The following is a 24153-nucleotide window of genomic DNA, read 5'->3' as shown; positions in this document are numbered from 1 at the left end:
CCTCGAGTAACATGCCTGAAACAACCCTCTCCTTCCTCGACATCCGCCGCTGTTGGCTTTCGAACTCTGGGGAGCTTTTACCACCACGGCGTGCAGGCCGCCTGTACCCCGCGGTCGATGGCTGGGGTCCCATAGGGGACCCATCCCAGGGGCCCTGGGCTGGAGCCAGCGCAGCTGTGCGGCTCCAGCTGCGGAGGATCGGTGCTGCGGGGCACTTAGCCTTTATCGCTTCCTCTCCCGGGGCCTGGGATGTTGGCGAGAACACTGGCCTGCCTGGTGGGGATGGGAGTAGGGGTGATCACTGAACTCGGTTGACACCGCGGGACACCAGGACTCCCAGCCCTCGGCGGAGGGGGCGCGGCTTTCGGACCTGGGCGGTTTCTGGGAATCGCAGTCCCGGCTTGGCCAGCAGCGGCCTCGGAGAAAGGGAAGTCGAAGGGTGGAAACTACATCTCCCATGAGGCTCCGTGGCTCACCTTGGGCAAGAAGGGGACAGAGCGGGCGCGCCCACAGAGAGGGGCGTGGCCAAAACTCTGCAACACCCCCCAGCCCCAGGAGTTCCGCACACTCAATGCAGGCTCCGGGTTGTCCACCGGCTGGTGCGCCGCGCGGAACGAGACTGGCCGGATCCGCGCCATCGGGTCACTGGCAAACGCCCGAGCCTAGAGCTGAGCTGTAGAAGGGAGGTCAGGCGGGGTCTTAAAGGCCTCGGCCAGGCGCTCCGCGTGGAAATTGCGAGGCGAGTTAGGTCTGCTGCCCAAGTCGGATTAAGGATGAAATGAGGGTGCCTGGGTTCGGTTGGTGGGAAAAATGACCCACGTGGAAATAGGAATTCGAACTAAATTCATGGATCTGATTGGGTGGAAGTGGGATGACAGAAAAAGAAATAAATTGAGGGTGACTTCTATATTTTTTGTCTAATCAGTGGGGTGTCTGGAAGTGGTAACAAGTACAGTGACAGTGCGTTTGGGGGTGAGAATCACCCCTGGCTTGTGATGTCCACCAGACACCCAAGTGGAGACATTGAGTACACAGGATGGAGGGAGGCCAAGGGTGGAGATGGGCTTTGGATGGAGGGCACACGGAGGAAACCAAATGGGCCAGATGGAGTTTTCTTGAGTTGGAGAGTTTCAGGACAGAAGGAATGGTACTATGAGGAGTGCTTCACTGGAAGGTTGGGTATGGTGAAACTTAAAGACACGACCTCCGGACTTGGAAACCTGGATGTCTCTGGAGATCTTGACAAGGGCAGTTTCAGTAGAGAGGTGGAAACAACATCCAGACTGGAGAGGAAGGGAGGGGAGTGAGAGGTGGGGAGGTGAAGACAGTGAATATCGATGTTGCGTTTAAGGAATTTTGTTTTAGAAGTGAGAAACAAGGCAGAAGCTAACAGGGTACGTGGGGGCCAGGGAGGTTTTGTCTCCCCTTCTTCCAGATGGAGGTATTACAGCTTGTTTGTAGGATGGTAAGAACGATCCAGTGCAAGGCGAGATTTATGATGCAGTGAAGAGAGCAGAGTCACTGAGAGATCAGAGGGGAGGGAACCCAGTGACACAGTGCATCGTGGTGGATGGCAGAATGCCTGGGCAGACCCAAAGGTGGATGTGGTACGCAGGATAACAGATCCCCAAAGATAAGCACATCCTCATTCCCAGATCCTGTGAATGTACCTTACATGGCAAGAGGCCTTGCAAATCTGATTAAGGATTAAGGACCTTGAGTTAGGGAGAGTATCCTGGATTACCCAATTTAATCACAAGGGTCACAAGGGACCTTAAAAACAAGAGGAGCCATAACCGGTTTGGCTCAGTGGATAGAGCATTGGCCTGTGGGCTGAGGGGTCCCAGGTTGGATTCCAGTCAGGGGCATGTATCTTGGTTGAGGGCACATCCCCAGTGGGGGGTGTGCAGGAGGCAGCTGATTGATGTTTCTCTCTCATCGATGTTTCTAACTCTCTCCCTCTCCCTTCCTCTCTGTAAAAAATCAATAAAATATATATTAAAAAAAAAAAAACAGAAGAGGAGGGTCAGAAGGAGCTGTGACTATGGGAGAAGGGTCAGACAGATGCAACGTTGCTGGCTTTGAAGATGGAGGAAGGGGCCACCAGCCAAGGAATGCAGGTAGCCTCTGAAGCAGGGAAAAGAAAATAGATGCACTCTCAATCCTCCAGAAAGTGCAGCCCTGCCTTGATTTTAGTCTAGTGAATTCTGTCTCAGACTTCTAACCAATAGAACTGCAAGGTAATACATGTGTGGTGCTTTAATCCACCAAGTTTGCAGCCATTTATGGCCACCAAAGTTCACCACAGAGGCCTCTGGAAGCCACAGGGGACAGAGGTCTCACAGGTGGATCTGCTCTTCATGTGTCCCTGTGGACACATCCTACATCTATCTGTGTGGGGCAATTAAAATAATCCCAAGAATAACATTTCTATCTTCTCAAGCCCTGTCTTATGGACCTGCCTCCCTCACCCACCCCTTCAACAACTTATCCCCAGTCACTAAAATTAAGCTGCATCTGGTTAGAACCTGGTGACTGAGGCCTAAGACTGAATCCTAAGGAAGCCAGTGTGAAATGCCCCTGGTGGTCAGGACCTGCTGGGGGCCTTTGTAAGAGGGCTGTTGGGAAAGTTGTTCCTAAAGCACAGGTACACACTAGAGAGGAGCAATGAAGCAAAAGAGCGGCTGGACTACCTATAGCAGTGACTGCTGTTAACTGACCACATGGTAACTGCAGGTCCTGACCCAGCCCAGGAGGGAAGTCTCCCTACACCCCAGCTGCCCATCCTTTCACTCTCCTTCCAAGGTCCTGACCTCCTGAGCCCAGTCTGACCTCCAGTCCAAGCTGCCTGCAGCCATGGTGCTTTCACTCCAAGTCGTGATCTGGGTCACGGAAGTCACCAGCAGTAGTGGAAGCTCGCTCTCAGTCAAGAAAAGTGACGACCTAACACAGGCAGACTGACACCACACTCATGGATTCTAACACAGGTTTTTAAAAGAAACTTCCAAATCACGTGACTAGAAATGAAGCACTCGTTTATTCCTGGGAGCTCATGAACCAGAGAATGGCCCAGGGGATAGGCTGTTTCCCTATTGCTTGGTTACTTTGGAGACAAACCCCATGCCAATGATATTCATCTCCAGGCTGCACACAACCCCTGGGAGAGCAGGTCAGGTCTAAGGACCTGCAGGGGAAACCCATCTGGAGCTGCCGTGCAATAGGGAGGAGGAAGCACTGTCCACTGTGAGACAGAGTATCCCATCGCCACTGCCATTACACTGCTTGCTTTGCTGACGAAGCGTGAGCATTAGATACAAGAAAAACTTACTTGGTTTGGTATTTATATTTGACACATTAATGACACCACATCATTCAGTAATACTTCAGAAGGGTAACTAACTCTCCAAAATCATTTATTTAGTAAATTGGAATGTTCAATAGCAACCTAATTTACAAACTCAAGTCTGCTAAATGCTAGACATACAGAAAGCCTTGCTTCTCTGACAGCTATGGGCAATTCTGCACCTGCCTCCCCTGTGCCCTGGCTGAAGTGGCAAGTTCAAGTTTCTGCTCAGGTCAGGGCTGCCAGGGCCTGAGGACTCCTTCTGCCCCTGCACTGAGGAGAGGCTCAGCACCACTCCGGTCACCCCTGCCCCAAGGTCCACACAGAGCCCAAAAAGGCTGGACAGGCAAAAGCCAGGGAGAGGGAGCCCTGGTGGGAGCTCTGCAGCTCCCTCCTTGAGGTGGGGGTGGAGCGGGGAATAGGACTGTGGGGTCCATAAAAGTTACTCTCTTAAGGAAAGGGCGAGGAGCCTGACTGGGCTGGTCCTCCAGGACTTCCCTACAAGCCACCCGCTAGAAAAGGACAGATGTGGGAGACATCAGGACCCTGCCCCACCACATCTGGACTCCAGGGAGGAGGAACTAGAGGCGGGAAGGCTGGGCTCACCTTTGCAGGCTCAGGACTGGCAGGCTGGTGATGGTCACCAAGGCCTCCAGATGCTCTGGACTATGCCCGCAGAGGTCAGGCTGCCCAAGGCCACAGGCACCAAGTCCAGGCCCTCAGCAGATGCTCGGCTCAGTTCAGCCTCGGGGGCCTCCTCTAGGTCAGAGCACAGGTCGTCCCCGGGGACTGGGGGGCTGAGGACTGGGGGGTTGGGTATCGGGGACACCAGGGCCCCTCCTGTGAGCCAGCTGCTTCGTCTAGTGTCTCCCGGGGGGCCGACCAGAGCGTCCCCGAGCAAATCCCGGAAGCTGCTGCCCTCGCGCAGTGGCATGGACTCAAGCAGGTGGTTCAGGAGCTGGGCGGCGACGGTGGCGTCGATGGCCTGGCACGTGGATACGAACGTGTGCACCTCATGCATGCACTGGATGTAGCCGGCAGCGAAACGCTCGCTGGCTTCTGCCTGCAGCTGCTCGAGCCCTGCACCCGGGAATGGGAGGGAGAGAGCCGTGCCCGGTCCGGTGAGCCTGGACTGCCGTGTCCCTGACCCACCCGTCAAGCGGTGATGGGGCTCACCCCGAAGATGCTGGGGCACGCCTTGCTCCGGGATGAGCTCTCGCCGCCGACTGCACAGGGGCGTCAGACGGAGAAGTCTTCCATTCGGCGAGCCCCAGCCCGCGCGCCCTGCCACCACTCACCGCGAGCCCTGCCCCGCAGCACTCCCTGCACGCGCCGCACCGTCAGCTCCAGCACCTCGGCGTTCTCCAGCTTGGCCTGCACCTGCGCCGGCGGGGGCGCCAGGTGGGGAAGGGAGGTGAGGCGAGGCAATGCCCCGACCCCCGTCCGCCCGCTCAGCAGCCCCTGGGCACCGGCCCGCCAGCCTCACCTCGGTGCCGGCCAGCAGCTGCCGCAGTTCCTGCAGGCTCTCGTTGATCCGCGCGCGCCGCTTCTTCTCCACCAGGGGCTTCCGGGCCTGCGGGAAGAGGGCGACTAAGCCGCAGCGCCGCGCCGGCCCCCGCCCCCCGCCCCCGCACGCCCACACGCCCGGGGCCCCAGTCCTCACCTTGCGGTCCCCCCGCGCCTCCCAGCGGTCCTTATTCTCCCGGCCCGCGCGGTCCCGTCTAGGCGCCAGGGGCGAAGCCATAATCAGCACCGCCCGAAGCGCCGCGGGCGCGCCCAGCGCCCTTAGTTGCACCGCCGGCGATAGCCCCTGCCCTCCCCACTCCGCTTCTTCCGCCCGCACACGGCCCCGCCCCTTTTATAGAGCCTTATTTGCATCTCTATGCGCCCATTGGCCGCGTGGGGCTGGAGCCGCTGGCCGGAGGCGCAGCGCAGCCAATGAAAGCGGCGCGCTTTGTCCAGCCCCGCGGTCCTAGTCGGTAGGCAGCTGGCGGGGCGTGGCGGGCGGGCGTGGACCCCAGCTCCGCCTCTGCGCGACCCCCGCAGGGGAGGCACAACAGGGGGCGGTGACCCTAGGAGCTGAGGCTCCGGGTGCGCTGGTTTCCCTCCATACCCTGAACAACGCCCCCAGGTCAGCTGTGCGTGCGAGCGGGAGCTCATCCATCCATCCATCCACCTATGCATCCACATTTGGGTTCATCAAGTGCCTCCCCAGAGGAGCGCTGAGTGCTGAGTCCTGGACATGGCGGGCAAAGTCAGTCAAGCCCGTGGTCTCCAGACTGGAGGGGACCCCGGGTCTGGACTGGCGTGGCTGCAGAGCCCCGAAAGTGGGAGCCCATAGGGCAACGGGGGCGGGAGCGGGCCGTGGCCCCCTTGCGTTTCTTGCGGACTCGTGTGTCTGGACACCGCCCTCCCCTCCGCCGCCCTCCGCTTGTGCGGGGATCCTAGTGGAGCGGGGTTCGTCGGCTTTGCCGCACGTCCAGGCTCCCCTTCTCTGGCCATTCTCCTCATCCCCGCTCGTCCTTCCCTCCTCTGCCCCGCAGCCCCCACAGCCGGACATCATCCCGTCACCCCTTGAGCCTCTATCTCCTCCTAATCCTAATGCCCTTCGCTCCTTCGGTCCCCCTTTGACTTCCCTTTCCCCTCTTAGCTCCACGGCCACCCTTCCCCGGGCGCAGCCCCCCTTCCCTGGTCCCCATCCCTGGTCCTTTGCCTGGCCCCCCTCTCCCCAGTCTCCTGCATCCCTCCCGCCGTGCCCGCCCCCTTCGGCTCCCTTTACCCTCCTGCCCCCGGACCGCCGCCGCACCCCCCTCCGGTCCCTTCCCCCCCACCCCCCCACCCCCGCCGCCCAGGCTCGCAGAAGCCGCCGTCTGGACCCCGTAACTTGATGCCCGTGACAGTTGGCAGCTGCAGCCGCTTCTGCGGAGAAAAGCGGTGGCCGCGCCAAGAGAGACAGGTGTTGGCCGCTCTTTTGTCGCTGCCGGCTTTGTCCCGCGGGCAGGAGGCGGGCGCGCCTGTGTCCGCCAGACGACCGCCACCCCCACCGCGGGCCGCCCATCTGCCAGCCCGGCCTCCGGGCGGGAGGGATGTGTGGGCCGTGGAGCCTCGCTCCTGAACAGTGCCCTGGGGACGCTGGTCAGGCCCCTGCTCCGCGGGCCTACGTTCTCACCACCAGGAAGAGCCAGATGCCAAAATGCCTTGTGGCACCGCCTTCCGCCAGGCACACTCTCCAGACTCCCCCTTCAATGGCTATTTCCTCACTGTTCAGACCTCAGCTTCCTGATTCACTCACCTGGTGGGAGTGCACCTGTTCCACAGCAGCACCGCACCCTTAACCAGTGCTCTACTACTCACCAGGGATTAGGATTAGGATTGTACCTCCATCCCTGGTCAAGGATGCGGCCCGATCTAGGGCCCCCTACCTACCTGGTCTCCTAGGAGCACTGGGTGGGTAGGGAATGTCCAGGAACTTTGGATTGGTAGGACTAGGCCATAGAAACTATCACCACTCCATCCCCAGCCACTTAAGGCAGACCTGGCAGCCCTCCGGGTGGCAATTTCACTGGGCTCCCCACCAGAGGGACCTCACAGGCAGGGCTAGTTTAATGAGAGGTTTGAAGGTTCCCAGAGTCACCTCACTGACTTCTATTACTACCTGGGAGCCCCTTCTGCTGATTCTCACCTGTGTCTGAGCTGCCACTTGGTTGCTTCTTGGTGAGCAGGCCCCTGAGACTTCCCCAGCCCAGCACTACTCACCCAGGTATGAACCTACTCCTTTACTTTGCTCACCCTGTTGTCCTCAGTCTCCTCCACAAGCCAGAAAACTCAGCGCTCTCCCTTCTGCCCTCTCCTGGTTGCTCAGAGACCCAACTGACCTTCCATCCTCCATACCTACTGGGGGCACTGGCAGAGTTAGGGGGTGGACCCCAAGCTGGCCTGTGACATTATTCTTCTTTGCCATTTAGACATCACTCCAGGAAAGGAAACAGTCCTGCACACATGCATACACACACACACACACACACACACACACACACTACAGTTAAGTTTTCACTACTTTGAGAAGCTGAGATATGGAAAAATAAACTCAGTGATATTTCTCAAATTATGATTCATACCCCTGTCATTAGCCATTATATTATTTGAACAAGGCCAAACATGTGTTTTAGAGTGCTCTCCATGAAAGTCAGCTCATAATGGAACAGGATGATCCGGGCCTTGGGGGAGGCCTCAGGGAAAAGGTCAATAGACCACCTGATTGGGTACTGAGTGTGGGGGCCAAGGTGGACAAATAAAGGCAAATGGTGCAAGCAAAAAATGAAAGGCAACAAGGAACTCCAGAAAAAATAAAAACACCAGTCCCAGAATAATCTTAGCGCATTATTTGGCTCAGTAGCCAATTCTTTCACAGTCACAACACTATTCATAGGGTTTCAGCATTTAGAATCAATCTGTAGAGAAGGCAAGGAAAGCTTAACTATGATTATAGGACATAATATAAAGTTGGCTGTAAAAGGAAAGGACAGGAGATAGTTGTCAGGGGAAGGGAGGAGGTGAAAGGAGGGCTGGGACCAGAAAGCCTTGTTTTGCATGGGGTGGGGGTGGGGGTGTTGAAGAATGCTGTTTAGAGTTGAAGGAAGGAAAAATTAAGTGCTGGGATATGCCCAACTGGGATATGACCAAGAGCCCTTGGGGGGGAAAAAGCATAAGGATAGAACAGGTGTGTTAGTCTTGATTGGACTGGAAGTTGCCCAAGGCCCCATCTTTGAAGTCAGCCTCAATTTCCCTCAGTGGGCCACTAGTTGGATAGTTTGGCCTTTTCCTTACAGAAGCCTGGCTACTCCATCTTGGGGCCACCAAGTCCTCACTTCCTCCTTAACATGACCTCCCTGAGCAGACCTATTTCCTGCCATTTGTCCCTTGGACTGATCCCACCTTCAAAGGTTGCCTGAGCACAGACTTCCTGAGTATACCCTTTGATCCCCTCAGATCCAGGAACAGAGGCCAGCAGAGGCTGGGCAGGGCTCCGGTGGCCACAGGGGGACCAGATAGCGACAGAGGTGGCAGGCCATAAATCCCCAGGGAACAAAGGCAGTGGGCAGCCTGTGGATGTCTAGGCCCCTTGTGGGCAATCAGCCCAGGGGGCTCTGAGCAGCTCCTTTTAGTTTGTAAAAAAGGGGGGTGTTGTGCCCTTGGGGTTATATGGTAAATAAAAATGCAATTAAGGGTCCCCAAAGGCACTCAGAACTTCAGTGAAACAGCCATATCTGGCTATATAAGGCCAGTTTTCAGAGGCCTCTGTGCTCACTGGGAGGACTTAGCCTTCTGTCCCCCTCCCTCCATCACCACGTGGATGTAGGCAGTCAGGCCAGGAGGCAGGGTCAAGCCTCCTGATTACAGGATGAGCTTTATATCTCTTTATATTATGTCCTGTAATCATAATTAAGCCTTCCTTACCTTCTCTATAGATTGATTCTGGAAGGCTGGGGACTGGGTCCACGATTCGCTCATCTCTTCACTCTGACCCGCCATGGTCTTCTACCGTTTTGACCGGGCCCTGCGTGGCTTTATTATCACGAAGGAAGGAGTGGGCAGGTGGGCTGGGGGAGATGGTGCTGTGCTGCCTGTATCATCTCTGATGGAGACAGTAGGCTTTCCTGGCCCTGCCGTCCTAGCCTCAGCCCTGTGGCCAGCATCCAAGCAGCCAGCCCAGGGGGGACAGACAACCTTGGGAGGGCACAAGGGAACAAAGTCGGTGGCTGGGGTTATGCAGAGCAGAGAGGAGCTCCAGGGCTGAGTAGAACACCCTGCCCCGCCCCACCCCACCCACAAGTGATTACAGGATGAGCTTTATATCCTAGAAAGTCCACTGGGGAGGGCCACACTCAGACAGGAGGGACCAACTCAAAGCTGCCGTGCAGGGAAGAAGAGGGGGTCCTTTGTGAGAAGAGTCTGTAAGGTAGAATTTCTAGAGTTCTTTTAAAAAACATCTTTTGATAATCTTTTATCTCTATTCAGTTTTTCCTCTGTGTTACATTAAAAATACATACACATAAAAATAAAAATATACTTGCTTTATTTACCAATTTTCTAAAAGGCAAAAAAGTCATAAAAAGACACAAGCAGTCAACAACATATTGCACTGGGCGGAGAAAGCTTGGTTTGGGCATGAACCAATCACTTGTCCGGCAAGGCTAACAAGTCATCACACAGACTCTGGGAGCTTATTTACATATACTTTAGAAATATATTAAAAAGAAGGCTCAGTTTAAATTTGAGGAAAGGTTTTCATAACACCTGTGTCAGCACATACACTAAAGGAAACATGACTGGAGGCGTGGCACCGTGTAAACAACTTCACAAAATGCTCCTGTTGTCATTCCCAGCACAATGGAGCTATGCAGTCAACAACCAGTGGGTGTGCACCGAACAATGAAATAATGCCGACGGTAAACACTCGTAACAGTAGAGGACGTTTTGGCAGTTTGTGTTCAGGAGACCCATGCAATCCCTTCATGACCTCACTTCAGAGGCAGGGAGCAGTCTGTAGCATCTAATTATCACACAGAGGCACAGACTACATCCTCCACTTGGGTTCCTGAAGGTGATATTACTTTGTAAATAAAATAAAAGTTAGACACAGTTTTCTGTTTGAGTTAATAAAAAATAGGATTGATATTCAAGAATAGGATGGTTTTATTATGAAACCAACTGGATTAAAGGGGACTTCACTATTCTGGTAGCCACCTCTCCATCAAAGAACAAGCAGAAACCTGCTTCCTTTAAGTTTCTACAGGCTCAATGTAATTTTAAGTCAACTGCTTCATCAGTGGGAACTTCTCATTCACTCCAGGGACCAATACAATTTTTTCCGAACAATCTTTGGGATATATGATGCAACATGAGGTTTTGCAAAAAGTTGGGCAGACTGGCCTCACTCTTCCCCAAGTGTCCCAATGACCTGAAAGTGCCAGAGAAACTGGGGGAAGTCACCAAAGAGACTGAAGCTGCACCAAGTGAGGTGAGGCTCATGAAGAGACTAAGGGCTGTCCCAGCCCAGGGTGTGATGGGAAGGATGAGCTCACAGATCAGTGGCTGCTCTGCCTGAGCCAGAGCCGATGTCTGGGACTCATCAATTGAAGAACACGAATGGGTCCCAAACGCAGGGATCAAAGCCTGGTTTGCAGAGGGAAGTCACCATGAAGAGATGACAGACAACATGCTTTCATGTACATACTGGTCATGGTCTGAAAAGGAGCCAAGAATGATGTTCTACCTCAATGCACAGAAGGGTCTGGGTGAGTGTTAATCTGATGGAGTTGGGTTACACAAATCACTAGGCCTTAGACCAGAGCAGGCATTTCAACTTTGTTCACCCCAAACTAGAGTGACATCAGGTAGAAATGTCTGGCACTATGGTGTCTGAAGCCAAAGCTGCCGGTTTGCTTCACACCACTTAATGCAAAACATTTTCAAAAAGAAAATTAGGAGAGGCAGTCATTTCCACTTGGTATGTTTTAAAAACATCTAGTTTGACTAGATAATAATTTAGATAAAAAGCAGCTTCCAAGAGAGGACAGAATTTGATCCACACAAACACACCCTGGAGAGCTACAGGAGGCGTGCCCTCAGCTCACTTGGAGTCACACATGGGCACAGCCTGGTGTGATGCCTTGGACACCCCCCGGAAGCCTAGTCGGTCCAGGGACTTCTGTGAGCGCTCAGGTGGCCTCCCTGACACTTACACAAGGGATTCAGTCTTTCTTAAGTTATATCACAGCTATGTCTCTTCCTTGTCTTCCAAAGACCACATTTATATTTTAAATATAAAAACGTATTTCTTCCTAAACTCTTCCCACCCTCTAAAAAACTATGGATTTTTTCCCTAAAACAAAACAAAACAAAACAAAAAAACCAACAAAAATTTATCTGTCCATTTCCTTAGAAACAAATTGTGAAGCTCTGTCCTCTTCCATCACTGTCTAAGGTAGATTGGCTGTTGGAGTGGGCGGGGGTGGGTTGGGGGCAGTTACGTCTGCCCTTCGTTTTTGTGGCTCAGGGGAGGTCCATTTTCCCTTTCTTTTTTGTCTGTGGCTTCGCTGAGTGCCAGAGGAGGGCTGTCTTCTTCATATGGTACACAAAAGCTGCCTTTTCCCTGGCTTTCACAGTAAACACATTCCTAAAGAGAAAAAACATGAAATCAGTAAGAAAAATGCAGTTCAACCTGAGTGAGGTACAGTGACGAGGTGTTAGCTATAAGGCTGCTGGAGGAGAGAGGACCAGCTGTTTCTGAGGGTGCTGCTCAGCTGTGGGAGTCATGCCTGTTTTAGGAGGAGGCCAGCTCTGCTGGACCCTTATCTGAGAGGTGGTCTGCCTATGAGACCTGGAATTAAGTTACTAGCCTCAGTTTTCTCATCTGTAAAATGGGATATCAATAATGTGCCAAAGGAGGGAGGGTCCTAAAGGGAGTGACTCACTCCGGATGCCGCTAAGGTTGGGGTTATGTAAGACTGGGACAAAAATTGCAGCAGTTCAGTGCCTGGAGGACACCGAGAACTGGCAAGAGCAGCTTCTAGGGTGTGGGCCTCAAGAGGGAGTGGGTAGAGAAGCTGGGGTACAGACATGTCTTTGGAACTCTCAGAAAGAAACAGAGACAGAAGGGACAGCTGGAGGGAGGCAGCCATTAAGAGCAGAAATTAAATATTCCTATCGTTACTGAACAGTCTACCTGGATATTGAGGGGTTATAAGAAGGTGTTCTTTTTTTCAACATTGTTCCCAAAAAGGTTTTCTAAATACCTAATCTCATAGGAAGATTAAAAATTTTTATTTATTGGCTCAGTGGATAGAGCATTAGCCTGCGGACTGAAGGGCCCCAGGTTCGATTCTGGTCAAGGGCATGTACCTTGGTTGCGGGCATATCCCCAGTAGGGGGTGTGCAGGAGGCAGCTGATCGATGTTTCTCTCTCAACGATGTTTCTAATTCTCTATCCTTCTCCCTTCCTCTCTGTAAAAAATCAATAAATATATATATATAAAAAAGACTTTAAAATTTTTATTTATTTATTGAGAGAGAGAAATATCGATTTGTTGTTCCACTTATTTATGTATTCATTGGTTGATTCTTCTATGTGCCCTGACGGGATTGAACCCACAACCCTGGCAGCGTATTGGAACTACGCTCTAACCCAGCGGTCACCAACCTTTCGGGCCTCACGGACCACCAGTGGTCTGCAGACCACCGGTTGGCGACCGCTGCTCTAACCAACTAAGCTATCTGGTCAGGGTAAGGTATTCCTTTTTTAAATAGAAAACACAACTAAAAGAAAGAAAAAAATTCAAATTTCAGCACATGATTGAGATTAGATATTTCACAAGACCTTTTTGGGAACAACATTGAAAAGCCATTGGAAGAAAGTTCTTCGAAGCAGACTTACAGTGTCCCAGTATCTTTTCACTTTCTCAATAAACTTTGAATTCTGGAAGTTTTAAATTCACAGAACAGTAAGCAGAATACCGAGTGCTCCGGAGAGCCTTTTAACGCGCTATCAGAAAAGCAGTTCGGTGAGCTCACCGACACATTGATGGCCGTGGGCAGGCCGCCTGCCCGCACCCATGGGTGCACCTCCTGCAGCTCCTGCTTCTGCCGCTCGGTGAACCGGGGCTGCAGTTTCTGCAGCAGCTTCAGCTTCTCTCTGTCCTCCTTCAAAACCTCGTCGACGTTTCTTCATCGCATGTTTAGAAAGAGGTAAGCTTTAGAATGTCTTTTTCCTTAAAGAATACACCTTTTCTTTCAGTATCAATAATGGAATTTTAGATGAATTTGATTAATGCAAATTTCCTTTTCATTTAAAATAGGTTACCCTGTTTAGGGTTACTTACCATCCCTAGTAATAATCGTGGTTTTTCTATTAAAATGACAATCCAAGTCACAATTTTACTTTTACTTTAAATTATACACAGGAGCTGGGTGTTTGCAGATGCTTGGTTCTGTACAGGGCAATTCATCTGTGCAGTTCCTATCAGGAGGCGGTGGGTAGAATACCTTCCCTTGCCTCCTGCCAATGCTGGGCCATTGGGAAGTGGCCCTGGAGATGGAGCCCTGGTCTACTTTAACCAGAGACCTAGCTGTCCTGACCTCAGAGTTAATCCTCCCTCCTTTCCCTCCTCCCTCCCCCTTTCCCTTCTTTCCTCCCACCTGCCCTATGGAAGAGGCTTCACAGAGGCAGGGACCATGAATGTTCCTTGGAGCAGCTGGGGACAGACCCGATTCACTACATAGCAGCTGGTGGCCATGGGATGGTTATCTACCTTAACCCTTGGTTTCTGCATCTCTAAGACATACACACCCCATTTACCCCACAAAGTTACTGGGCAACAGAGCAAAAGCGATGAAGTTGGCACAGATGCTTCATAAACGTGTAGTGCGACACCCTGGAGGGTCGCCGGGAGCTTGTCTTTCTCCCAGCCCGCAACGGATTACTCTGAAGGGCTCTATGGGCCAGGCAACCATCTAGAGAGAACCTGCTTCTCTATCTGCTCCACTCAACTCAGCCTGAGAGGTGGCCTTCAGAGGGAAGTTCCCCCTTGGCTGGCGGCCTTGTTTGAGGACTCTTTTACCCAACCCTTCCGTGTCCCTAGGGAAAGGCCGAGTGATTACCGGGAAGGCATCTGGTACGTCATCATGACACTGTCGTCAGTGTCGGCCATCAGCAGCCAGATGGGGTCCTGGAGGACGTACTTGATGAAGTGCTCACTTTCTCCCATGTCTGCCTTCGCTTTTGCTTTGTGGTTATTCTCTGAAGAGTCAATGCTTCCGAAATACTTGCTGGTGTGGCTGGTGTTACTACTGCCTTCAAAACACAAAAAGTGGCGGGTTAGACCCCTGATGCCTTGCAGACCGTGCTTGTGGACATATGCCGGGTTAGGGAGCCGAGAGTCTTATTTGGTAACTTGCGCCGGTGTTGGTGGGTTTCCCCTTTTCTTCCCCATCCTCGAATTACCTGGATAATTAAAATGGGATACCAACTAATGCCATGGAGTGGCTCTCCTGGGGAGGCCTGAGCAGCCCAGGTCGAGCCTGTCTTAGAAATCACACTCCCTTTCCTAGCGCTCAGCACCTCTCTACCAAAACAGGCCACAGAGAAGCTGGTTTTGGCTTTGTAAGCGCGAGGCAGCTGGCCTAAGTATGTTCCAGCGAGCCTCCTGGAAGGAGCAAGGCCAGAGAATGGAGAAGTGGAAGTTCACTTTGGGGCAGCAGGGATCTTTGAGTTTGTGGGGAGGATTCATGTCCCATTTTAATAGGTCCACCCACTTGTGCGATCTGGTGGGTGAAGCACGGCACCCATATGCTAGGCTTACCCATGGGGAACCAACTCAGGAAGGCAAACCCTGGCCGGCCCTCCCAGCCTGCCCAGGGAGCCTGGGGGATGGTCCAATAAGGGCCAGTGGGGTGTGAGGCCTGCTGTGGCCCTGACATGGAAGCCAGCAGGTGAGAATGCGGGTTCTGACTGGGTAGGGCCCCACCACCTGGGGGCAGAGCACCTGTCTGCCTGTCTGACCTGCTGTGAGCTTTGAGTGCCAGCTGGACACCCGCTGGGCCTGGTGTGCACCTGGTACTAGGCCCTGAGCACGCATAGCCTGTGGCTCCGGTGCAGCTGGGTCCCTCTAGTGCGGGAGAAGTGAAAGCTGCCCAAGTACCTCAGGTACCAACATACCTGTCCCAATTCTGGATGCATCGCAGCCCAGAGAGCTGGAGCCCAGGGAGTCTGAGGTGGCAGAGGCCCCGCTTCCAGACAGAGCTGACCCTGCAGCTGAGCAGAGGTCCTCGCGCAGTAAGAGGTCAAGCAGGTCACTGGACGTGGAGAGGGCATCACTGTTCTGGGCATCTGAGGGCTCAACTTTCTTTAGGAACAAGAGAAGACACCAGTCAAGACACAGTCAGGACACAGCTCCCCAGAGCTGGCGGGCAGCTGCAAAGCGACTGTCTGCACAAAGCCACTCAGGGAGAAAGTGGATGGCATTCCTCCTCAGACCCTGCCTTTTCATGTGCCAAATGAACAGACCTGTCGGTATTGGGACTACAATTAGGATCTAGGTGGTGGCCTATGAATGCATCTCATTCAAGTAGATTTTGGGAGAACCACGCAGTTCTCAGATCCCTGGGGGGAAAGTTTTATGCCTGCTCTTCCACTGCAGCATACACGGTGCTCCCGAGGAGTCCCGAGGCTTGACCCGTTTGGACTTCAGTTTTCTGTTCTTCCCAGTGTAGGAAGAGGCCACCACATACCCCAAGGCTGCTCTTTGGTGGTGGGTTCTGGCTTCCTGTACCTGTGCCCCAGAGTGGGGGCAATCCTGGGAGCACCCCAACCCTCTGGCCATTGGAACTGAAACTGTAGGCCAGACCCCAGAAACAGGAGTGGGGAGGGTGGCAGACACCTTGGGAGGCTGATCTGTTTCCTGGGCCCCACTTCCTCGCCTGGGAGTATGCCCTTCAGAGAGCACCTACTGGTTGCACTGGCATAGCTCAGGCCACTGCACACTGAGCTGTCAGGACACAAAACCTGTGGGAAACTATGATTTCTTTAATGGAGTAAGAGTACGCCAGCAGTCCTGAAGGCACAGGAGAATGGGGCCGCTGGCTCACCGTGAGAACCTCTGCCCCCACTGCCCTCTCAGGAGCTGAGTTCTGGCATTTAACCAGCTGTGCTGTGTGCTCACAGTTGTCACATAAAATCTCAAGCCCGCCCTGGCTGGTGTGCTCAGTGGTTAGAGTGTCACCCCATGTACCTATGGGTTGAGGGTTTGATTCTCGATCAAGGGCATGTACCTGGGTTATAGGTTCAATCCTTTGCCCTGGTCAGGGAATGCGTGGGAGGCAATCAATCAATGTGTCTCTTTCACATCAATGTTTCTCTCTGCCCCCCCCTCCTTCCCATCCCTTCCACTCTCTTTAAAAATCAATGGAAAAAATACCCTCCGGTGAGGATTAACAAAACAAGAAAGAAAGAAACAAACAAAAACCTCAAGGCCCATGACAAGTCACAAAGTCATGTGGGCTGTCTGGACCTTGCACTTATCATCAGACAATCAATCTTCCTTCGTTCAGATCCAAGACAATAAAAAGGCCCCAAGTCTACTCTGATCAGGTTGTTTAGCTGGAAAACATTAATTTCCAGCACAGGTATTTATGTCAAAATTGAAATACTTGGTGGGACCCTTGCCATAAAACACTGGTGTCTGAGATGATGACCTACCGTGGGTGCTGCGGGGCCACCCGCTGTAGAGAAAGAGCAGCAGGGAATCCTTGCATTCGGCGGTGCCTTTGGTGGCCAGTCCCAGGATGTGCCTGGTTTGCAGTCTGGCCCAGCACCTGCTGACCCTGCTGTCCCTGCAGCCGTAGTGCTGCCCTCAGGGGCCTCCTCCAGCTGGAGCAGGTTGAGCTGCAGAGGTGAGCTGCTGCGGGACTGGAAAAGTGGTGGGGAGGCCCGACCCAACGGCCCGGTGGACGACACTGGCGTAGCCGGGGTGGCCACACGTGACACCGGTGGCCAACACTCTGCCCGAGGACAAGCACACGACTGTTTGGGGAGTGAGGTCTGACCAAGGAACTCAGGCTGCGAGGCAGGGATCATCTGGCCAGGGAAGAGGGTCGGGGGCAAGTTCGGGGTCACTGTGGGGAAGGGATAGCTGGGTAACACCAAGGCCATGACTGGGGCCAAGGGGGCAGTGAAAGGTGGGGGCTGGATGTCCATGGGCACAGTGGGCACCGTGAAGCTTGTGTGGGGCTCCATAGGTGCTGCTGCCACGGCCCCTGGCACTGGTACAATTCCTGTGGCTGGGAGCACTGGCAGGGAGTAAGCTGGCACTGGGGTAGAGAAGGGCATCGAGGGGCAGCTGGACTGGGATGTGTCTGATGGTGACCAGGCTGTGGCATTCAGGCCCACCAGCGGGGGCCGGTGGGGCATGGGCCCCCCAGACCCAGTGCTCTCGGAGGAGTCCCGAGGCTTGAGCCGTTTGGACTTCAGTTTTCTGTTCTTCCCAGTTTTTTTCCAGGCTGAATCTATTCCACAGGTGTTTCTTAGTCCAGGAGCAACTACAATAATGGAAAAACAACCAGAGTTGAAAATGTACGTGATTTCTATTATGTCAATTCTCAGAGACATATAGAATCTCAGAAACTTGAAGGCACCTCCTAGTTTAACAGTCCAATGTTCCCAAATGTTAGCCTAAACACTGTCAGAAACACCATACGGTTTCCCTGATCCGTGAGAAAAATTAGGGCAAAATGTTAAGTTTTTATAAAACTGGATTCAATCAATTTAAAGGACTATTCTTAATTACAAGATCACATTTCTTGTTTTCTTCTGGCATTAAAATGTCCTTTCTTTTATGAAATAATGATGGTGATAAGTGGCATTAAAAAGGTTTTATTTGTCCAAAAAAATAAAAATTAAAAAGCTGGCATTTCTATGCTGTTCCCCAGTACTGGTTTGTGAAATCTGATGTCATCTAAGCTGATTTTTGAATTTTATGAGCTTTACCACTACTGGTCCTTAAAAAGAGATGCTTCCTGTCTTGCCTGTGATTCCACCCGAGTGCAAGTCAAAGGGCGGGAAGGAGCACTTGCCCTCAGAGCCAGATTCTTCCTCTCCGGTGACAAGTGGCTGAGCTTCTTTAGGAGGCTGGAGGGTCTCAACTGGTGACAAAAGGGACTCTGGGCATGTCCCCATGCCTCCCCTGGCCATGGGCCAGCACCAGGAGTACTATGGCTGGGTGGGATGGGCAAGGGGATGGTCCGAGGAACCTCAGGTTTTCCTGTCCTGGCACACAGGCTGACTCAGGGCTCTTGCAGCAGGTGTGCGGGACACCTGTCAGCTGTGCCAAGGGGGTCCTCACCTTTGCTACAAGCTGGAGGCAAGTGGGCCAGCCAGAGGCAAACTGCTAAGAGGGTAGAGGTTTTGTGATTCAGACTCTCTAGCGGGTGTTCTTCCAGAAGGAAATCTGCCCCTGGTGGGACTGGTGGCTAGAGCACTGGGCTCCTGAAATACCATGTCAGGGTCTGGGCAGGCTGCTGTGCATAGCTCTGCAGTCTGTGCACCTCGCAAACTGCTGAGCCAAGGGGGCAAGGAGCTGCAACTCTGTCCCAAGCCAGGTCCACTGGATGAGTCTGCCCAGGGCTGGGAGAACACCTTTTTGTAATTTCCAGAGGTTCCCTAGGGCCTGGCAGTGACCTTGGGTCTGGGGAAGAAGAAGGCAATGAAAAAGTACAAAAGACAATCTTTATAGAGGGTGTTGGCCTCTCTCACTTCATATTCACTTCGCTGTGCCTGCCCTGAGGCTCAGGGGAGTGGGGTCATGTGCTGTGTCTCCTGAGCTCGCTAACCCTGACCCTGGGTCAAGCCCTGGGAGCCCAGGACAAAGGTGGCATCTCTGACCAGCCCAGCCTTGTCCATGGGGCCTGGGAAGGTGGCTAGGGGTCTGGAGCCAGGCTCCCGGACCAGAAAAGGGGCAAAGAAGCTAGTCTATTCTCCCTCATCCCTTGCCCTTCAACCACCTGGTGGCAATCTGCCTAAAGGACAGCTTCATGCACACACAGGTTCTGGAGGCTGCAGCCCAGCCCTGAGTCAGCCTGGCCAGGAGGGTACATCTTCTGGTATCAGCTTGAACTCCCTCCTTCCTCAAGAGCCAACACCAAATACCCCATCAGTACTGTGCCCAATTCTCTTTGGGTTGAGTTAGCTGTGGCCTGCCTGGTTTTCTGAGAGCCCCATTGGGGTGGGCAGATGGGGTGGAGTCCCCTGCACCTCACAGTCACCCAGGCAAGAAGTATCTGATGAGGTGGCATTGCAACTGCCCCATCCTGCACTCCACCACTATTTAAAGCACGGTTCCCTGGGGAACACGAGATGACATCCTTGAGAGGGGGCCATGGAAACAGATGGCATCCCTAGTCAAGTCCCAACAGCAATCTTACAAACTCAGGCTTCCTAAGCTGGGGGCATTTCACACTTTGAAAGCTGCACTGGACTCAGTACTATTAGGAATAAAGGTTTTTAAAATCCACATACAATTCAGGTATCACCACCTACCTCTTTCACTCAACTGCCCCTTGGATCTCTCTTGTAAGTAATAATTGCAGTGAGACTGGAGAACACTAAGTTTCCTCGTTTCCTTGAACTTCAACAGGAAGCTCTGCTCCTCCTTCTGGGTGTGGGCGGCCAGCACTTCCTTGGTGAGGCCCAGTCTCCGGAAGGGCTCCTTCTCCTGGCTGAGGCTGCAGGGCATGGCGGAGCCCACGAGGCAGTCCAGGGACTCAGGTCCACTTGCAGGGTCTTCCACCGTCTCTGTAAGAGAAGATGCAGACCACTCATCTGCAAGGGCCCTTGTGTTTTAAAACAACTGACAAACCCTGAGACCACTGCCATGAGAGATACTGCACAAAGCCCCAACATGGGGGTGAAGTCCATGAATATCTGTGAAACCTTCTGAGAAGGTTCACAATAAAAGGCAAACAGCAATGGCAGAGACCCTACTACCCAGGGCTCCAGGGTCAGTTTGCTTAGGCTGAAGTTCAGGTACCTCGGGCCTTCAGCCTCTGACAGGGAAGATACTCTCTGGCTGTCATCAGCTTTCAGAGCACAACAGACTAAGGCTGCTGTGTGCCCTGCCCAGGTTCAGGACTATGGACATGGCAGCTCGGATCATGTGGAACTGGGGTACAGACAGGACAGGGGCAGGTGGATGCAATGACCGTCCTGGAAGGGGGTCTGGACACTGACTCTGACATGTATTTTTTTCCTCATCGTCTCCCTCTTCTGGAGAACAACTTGGAGATGCCACCCTGGGCTATACTGCTGTTCAGACCTGTACTGGCTCTTTCCTGCCCTCAAACAGGGAAGCGGGGACCCTGAAGGGAAGGGCGAAGCCGGGCATGGGAAGCAGGGAGAAGGATCCAACGCCTGAGGGTTCTCTCAGACCAATGCGGGGAGGTTGCTTTGGATCCCTGGCTCAGCACCACCACAGTGCTGTCCATATTTATGCCTGAGCAGACAACTGCCAGTAGGTGGCGCCAGAGCACAGCAGGAATCAGAACAGGTGGGGCCACACCCTGCCCTGCACATCAGGTCTCTCTCTGGATTTCCTGGACCCCCTTTATCAGGCTGTGGTAGGGCTGCTCTGCACTTGCATAAACTTAAAGAAAAAGTTAAGATGGCAGTCAAAACTTCTCATTTTCATTGTTAAAATTAGATTACTTTCAACATCATCCCAGAGCCACAAGCGTACCTAGCTCAGGTTGTGGCTTCTTGTCACCCACGTGCACGATGGTGCTGCTGTAGCTGCACTGGCTGGTAAGAGACACCACACTCCCCGCCTTGCCGGGCAGCGTCAGCGAGGTCAAGTGCGCGCTGACGTCCGCATGTGTGTTTGCTCTAGAGGGCACCACTGCCTCTTTATAAGAGAAAATGGAAGGAGACACAAAAATGCAATGAAAACGAACCATTTGTGTAAGAAATGCCACTGTCTAGTCAGATCCTATACCCAAGTGATTGCACACATCCTGGCAGGTGACGGGTTATCCTCACGTGTTTATTCATGGGGGAAAGGTGGAGAAGAGAAATTCTGAAATGTGGACAATTCGACTCTTACATCCTGGGTCGTCTGGGAGGGGCAGGCGGTTGGGCAACTCAGGGGGCTCAGGTCAGGGGCCTCTGCTGGGCAGAGCACAGACTGTCCGTCACAGCATGACTGTGCAATTGCATGTGCTTCCATCAAAGGGGATGCCTGATTTACCATCCTAGTAATGACCACCGGCATGAGCACCACGTTCAAGTGGCCTGCCATTAACCTAACCTCAGTTAATACTCAGACATCACGGAAAAGGGCTTGCCGGAGAATGATAACCTGAGAGGCCCCTGGGCCTCCAGCAGCCCTGAGGGGTCCTGTTCTCAGAGTCCAGCGTCACCCTCACATCTATCTTGTAGGAAAGTGGCTGATGTTTATGTACTATAGTCATTTACAAAAGAGCCTACACCATATACTGTGTCCCCAAAGCCACTCACAACTCCCATGGGAGGAGAGAAGGGGGCCCCAGCCCTTCTAATGATGCCTGGGGGATTTAACAGCCTAAACACGATACCTGCAGGAGGTGGCCTGGGGCTGCCTGTGGCCTTTCGCTTGTCGCTGGCCTTCTGCGTGGAAGCATTCACCGGGAATTCACACTTTCTCTTCAGCGTGGTGGCCTCACTGCAGCTCTCCAAGTACCTGTGAGGAGGATCACAAACGGCTTCACATAACGGGGCCAGAGCCTGGACAGCAGGACATCATGGAGTAGGGAGATGGGAAGTGCCTGCACCTGATGACACTGTCCAGGCAGCTGATCTGCTGGTAGGAGCCAGCCGGCTGGTTCCTGCAGGCCAGCTCCTCTGGAAAGGCGGCAGTGGGCGGGCTGGCGCCGGACCTGTCCTCTGTGGCCGGGACAGCTGTCATCTGAGCGGGAGAACTACTGTGTGCTTCTGAAAGAATGGCAAAATTGCTTTCAGTTAATACTTGTTTCCCTCAAAGAGTACACTCTGTATATTTCTACCTAAGGATACAGCTGGGGATTCAGAACATGGCTCACACACACAGTCACCCAGAGTCAGCCTGACACTTGGGCAGCCCTGCTGGGGCAGCGGCCACTGTGCTGTCTGAGGATGGAGCCTGGAGGATGCTGTTGACTGGGATATAACTCAGTGGCACTTGGGTCAGGGACTCAGCAGTGAGAGAGGCCAGTTCTTACTTGAACTCCTGAAACTTTGGGGCCAATAAATCCCAGGCGCTTTATGATCCATTAGTATTCCCTGCCTCCTGGAAGTCCCTTCTTTTCAAAGGTGACTCAGCAGCCTCTGGGGCAGCCTGCCGTGGACACTTCTGCTCTTGTCATCACATGCACTGCACGCTGTTCCCCTGGGAGCCTCCAGGGCAGAGCTGTGTCCTGCTCATTAGTGTGTCTCCAGCACCCAGCACAAGGCAGAAGTGTGCGTCTATCCCAAAGGCCAACAGTCCTGGCCAGAGGTGAGCTCTGGCAGCAAGATTCCCTAGGAGGCTCCCTGGAAAGATGTGGCCCAAGCACAAAGGATGAATGAGAGCCCCCCAGGGCAGATGCCTGGGGAGCATGCATGTGCACACCTGAGCAGGAGCCCAAGCGTGAGGGTGTAAAGTTGTGACATGGTAAGGCAGGGTCAGGCTGCAGTGGGGGTGGGCTGACAGCCCCTCATGCTAGTGGGGCCCCACTTGAGAAGGTGGCCCAGGAGCAAAGCTGGCACTTTCCACTCAGACAGGGTGGGATTTGAGTGTTTGCAGGACAGCTGGGCAGCGTCCTTGGTGCGAGCGTATGCACATGCTCACTTGAGTGCAAACACATGGCCCACAGCCACTCTGTGGAGCGAGGGCCTGCAGGGTGCCAGATGCCCACACTGAAGCTTAGGGCTGTGTTTTTTGTTTTTGTTTTTTAAATATGTTTTTATTGATTTCAGAGAGAGGAAGGGGAGAGAGAGAGAGAAACATTGATGAGAGAGTATCATTGATCAGCTGCCTCTTGCACACACCCTACTGGGGATCGAGCCTGTAACCTTGGCATGTGCCCTGACTGGGAAGCTAGCCAGTGACCTCTTGGTGCATGGGACAATGCTCAACCAACTGAGCCACACTGGTGTTGAAGGAGTGAAGGCCCTGCTGCCTGAGGGACAGGGCGGGGGATGTGCACACATTTAAAGGGTAAATTCTCTGCTACCCACATTTCAGGTGAAAGCCAGAAAAACCTGACCAGACTACAGTTTTACTAAGAAAAGGGTGAGTAATTTTTTACCTGTAGCAGATTTTCTCTTCTGTTCTCCAGATTCATCAGAATAATGACTTTTGTTTTTGACCTTGTTACCGTTTTTAGAATTTTCCTTGAATAAAGACAAAATAAGCACATTATTCTCCATCGGAGACTGCATAGTACTTCAGCCCCACCTCGAGGAGGGAGAAGCAGGAGTAATCTCAGCGAGGAGGAGGTGCTGAGTGGGAATCTGTGAGGCCAAGTTAGAGAAAACGGACCGGTGATTTGGAAGAATAATAAAAGGAAAGGGGGATGCACTTTCCATTTTCTTCCTTCTACCCTGAAGTTAAACCTTCCCTTTTGCTTGATTTGCCTTCTTTAAATAACTTTTCATCCAAAGCTTAAACTACAGTTTTAGCTGCTGCAACTATTTTTCCCCTTCATTTTCTTTTTAATCCTTATCCAAGGATATGTTTTTATTGATTTTAGAGAGAAGGGAGAAAGAGATTTCACATCGATTGGTTGCCTCCCTATGCACCCTAACTGGGGATCGAACCCACAACCTGGGTATGTGCCCTAAGGATTGAACCCATGACCTTTTGGTGTATGGGACGAGGCTCCAACTGAACCACCCGGCCAGGACTTGCTGCTTCAACTCTTAGAGATGGTAAAGTAAGTCCCCATGAACAGAACTTAGAGAGCAGCCAGGGTTGTTTGAATGTGCTTTGTGACTCCCGCATGCACCACAGACAGGTTCCCAGGGGTGGGGCAGAGGGACCTACTGCTCTCCTCCTGCGGGCGTCCTCCTGGCCATTGCTGTCGCTGGAGGAGGTCTGGCTCATGAGGTGTTCGTGGGAGCCATTGCTGCCCAGGCTCCCATAGCCGCTGGAACCGCTGTGGGGGACGGGCTGGGGAGAGAGCAGACAGGAGGCCTAGGTACAGGGTTGGGGGAGGGGCACAGCTGGCCTGTGGCTTTGTCTTCCCGAAGCCCGATTCACAGCTCTCAG

At 53.0% G+C, this 24153-nt stretch overlaps 2 protein-coding genes across 3 annotated transcripts in view; both read right to left on the bottom strand.

The window, feature by feature from the left end:
- Positions 1-3018: 3018 nt before the first annotated feature.
- Positions 3019-5166, bottom strand: HES6 (hes family bHLH transcription factor 6). Of its 2 annotated transcripts, none has more exons than XM_008138447.3 (4): positions 5007-5166; positions 4830-4916; positions 4642-4723; positions 3019-4423 (listed from the first exon to the last, which is right to left on the bottom strand). In XM_008138447.3, the coding sequence occupies exons 1-4, from the start codon at positions 5085-5087 to the stop codon at positions 3984-3986; spliced, it is 690 nt and encodes a 229-aa protein (XP_008136669.1). In that variant the 5' UTR covers positions 5088-5166; the 3' UTR covers positions 3019-3983. The 2 variants fall into 2 exon arrangements, with proteins under 2 accessions (XP_008136669.1, XP_008136671.1); XM_008138449.3 differs by having other exon boundaries at positions 4295-4423; positions 4682-4723.
- Positions 5167-9402: 4236 nt separating this feature from the next.
- Positions 9403-24153, bottom strand: part of PER2 (period circadian regulator 2) — a 35221-nt gene continuing 20470 nt past the window's right edge. The window contains exons 13-23 of the mRNA XM_028140733.2: positions 23929-24054; positions 23192-23276; positions 21698-21857; positions 21482-21606; positions 20629-20793; positions 19434-19688; positions 16599-17437; positions 15060-15246; positions 14003-14195; positions 12917-13067; positions 9403-11522 (exon numbers count right to left, since the gene is read on the bottom strand). Of these exons, the coding sequence (XP_027996534.2) occupies positions 11373-11522; positions 12917-13067; positions 14003-14195; positions 15060-15246; positions 16599-17437; positions 19434-19688; positions 20629-20793; positions 21482-21606; positions 21698-21857; positions 23192-23276; positions 23929-24054 (2436 nt within the window). The 3' untranslated portion in view covers positions 9403-11372. The remainder of the gene's footprint in view (positions 11523-12916; positions 13068-14002; positions 14196-15059; positions 15247-16598; positions 17438-19433; positions 19689-20628; positions 20794-21481; positions 21607-21697; positions 21858-23191; positions 23277-23928; positions 24055-24153) is intronic.

Source organism: Eptesicus fuscus, chromosome 11 (genome assembly GCF_027574615.1).
Source record: "Eptesicus fuscus isolate TK198812 chromosome 11, DD_ASM_mEF_20220401, whole genome shotgun sequence".
In the NCBI taxonomy this organism is placed as follows: domain Eukaryota; kingdom Metazoa; phylum Chordata; class Mammalia; order Chiroptera; family Vespertilionidae; genus Eptesicus; species Eptesicus fuscus.
This window is presented reverse-complemented; position numbering and strand designations above follow the sequence as displayed.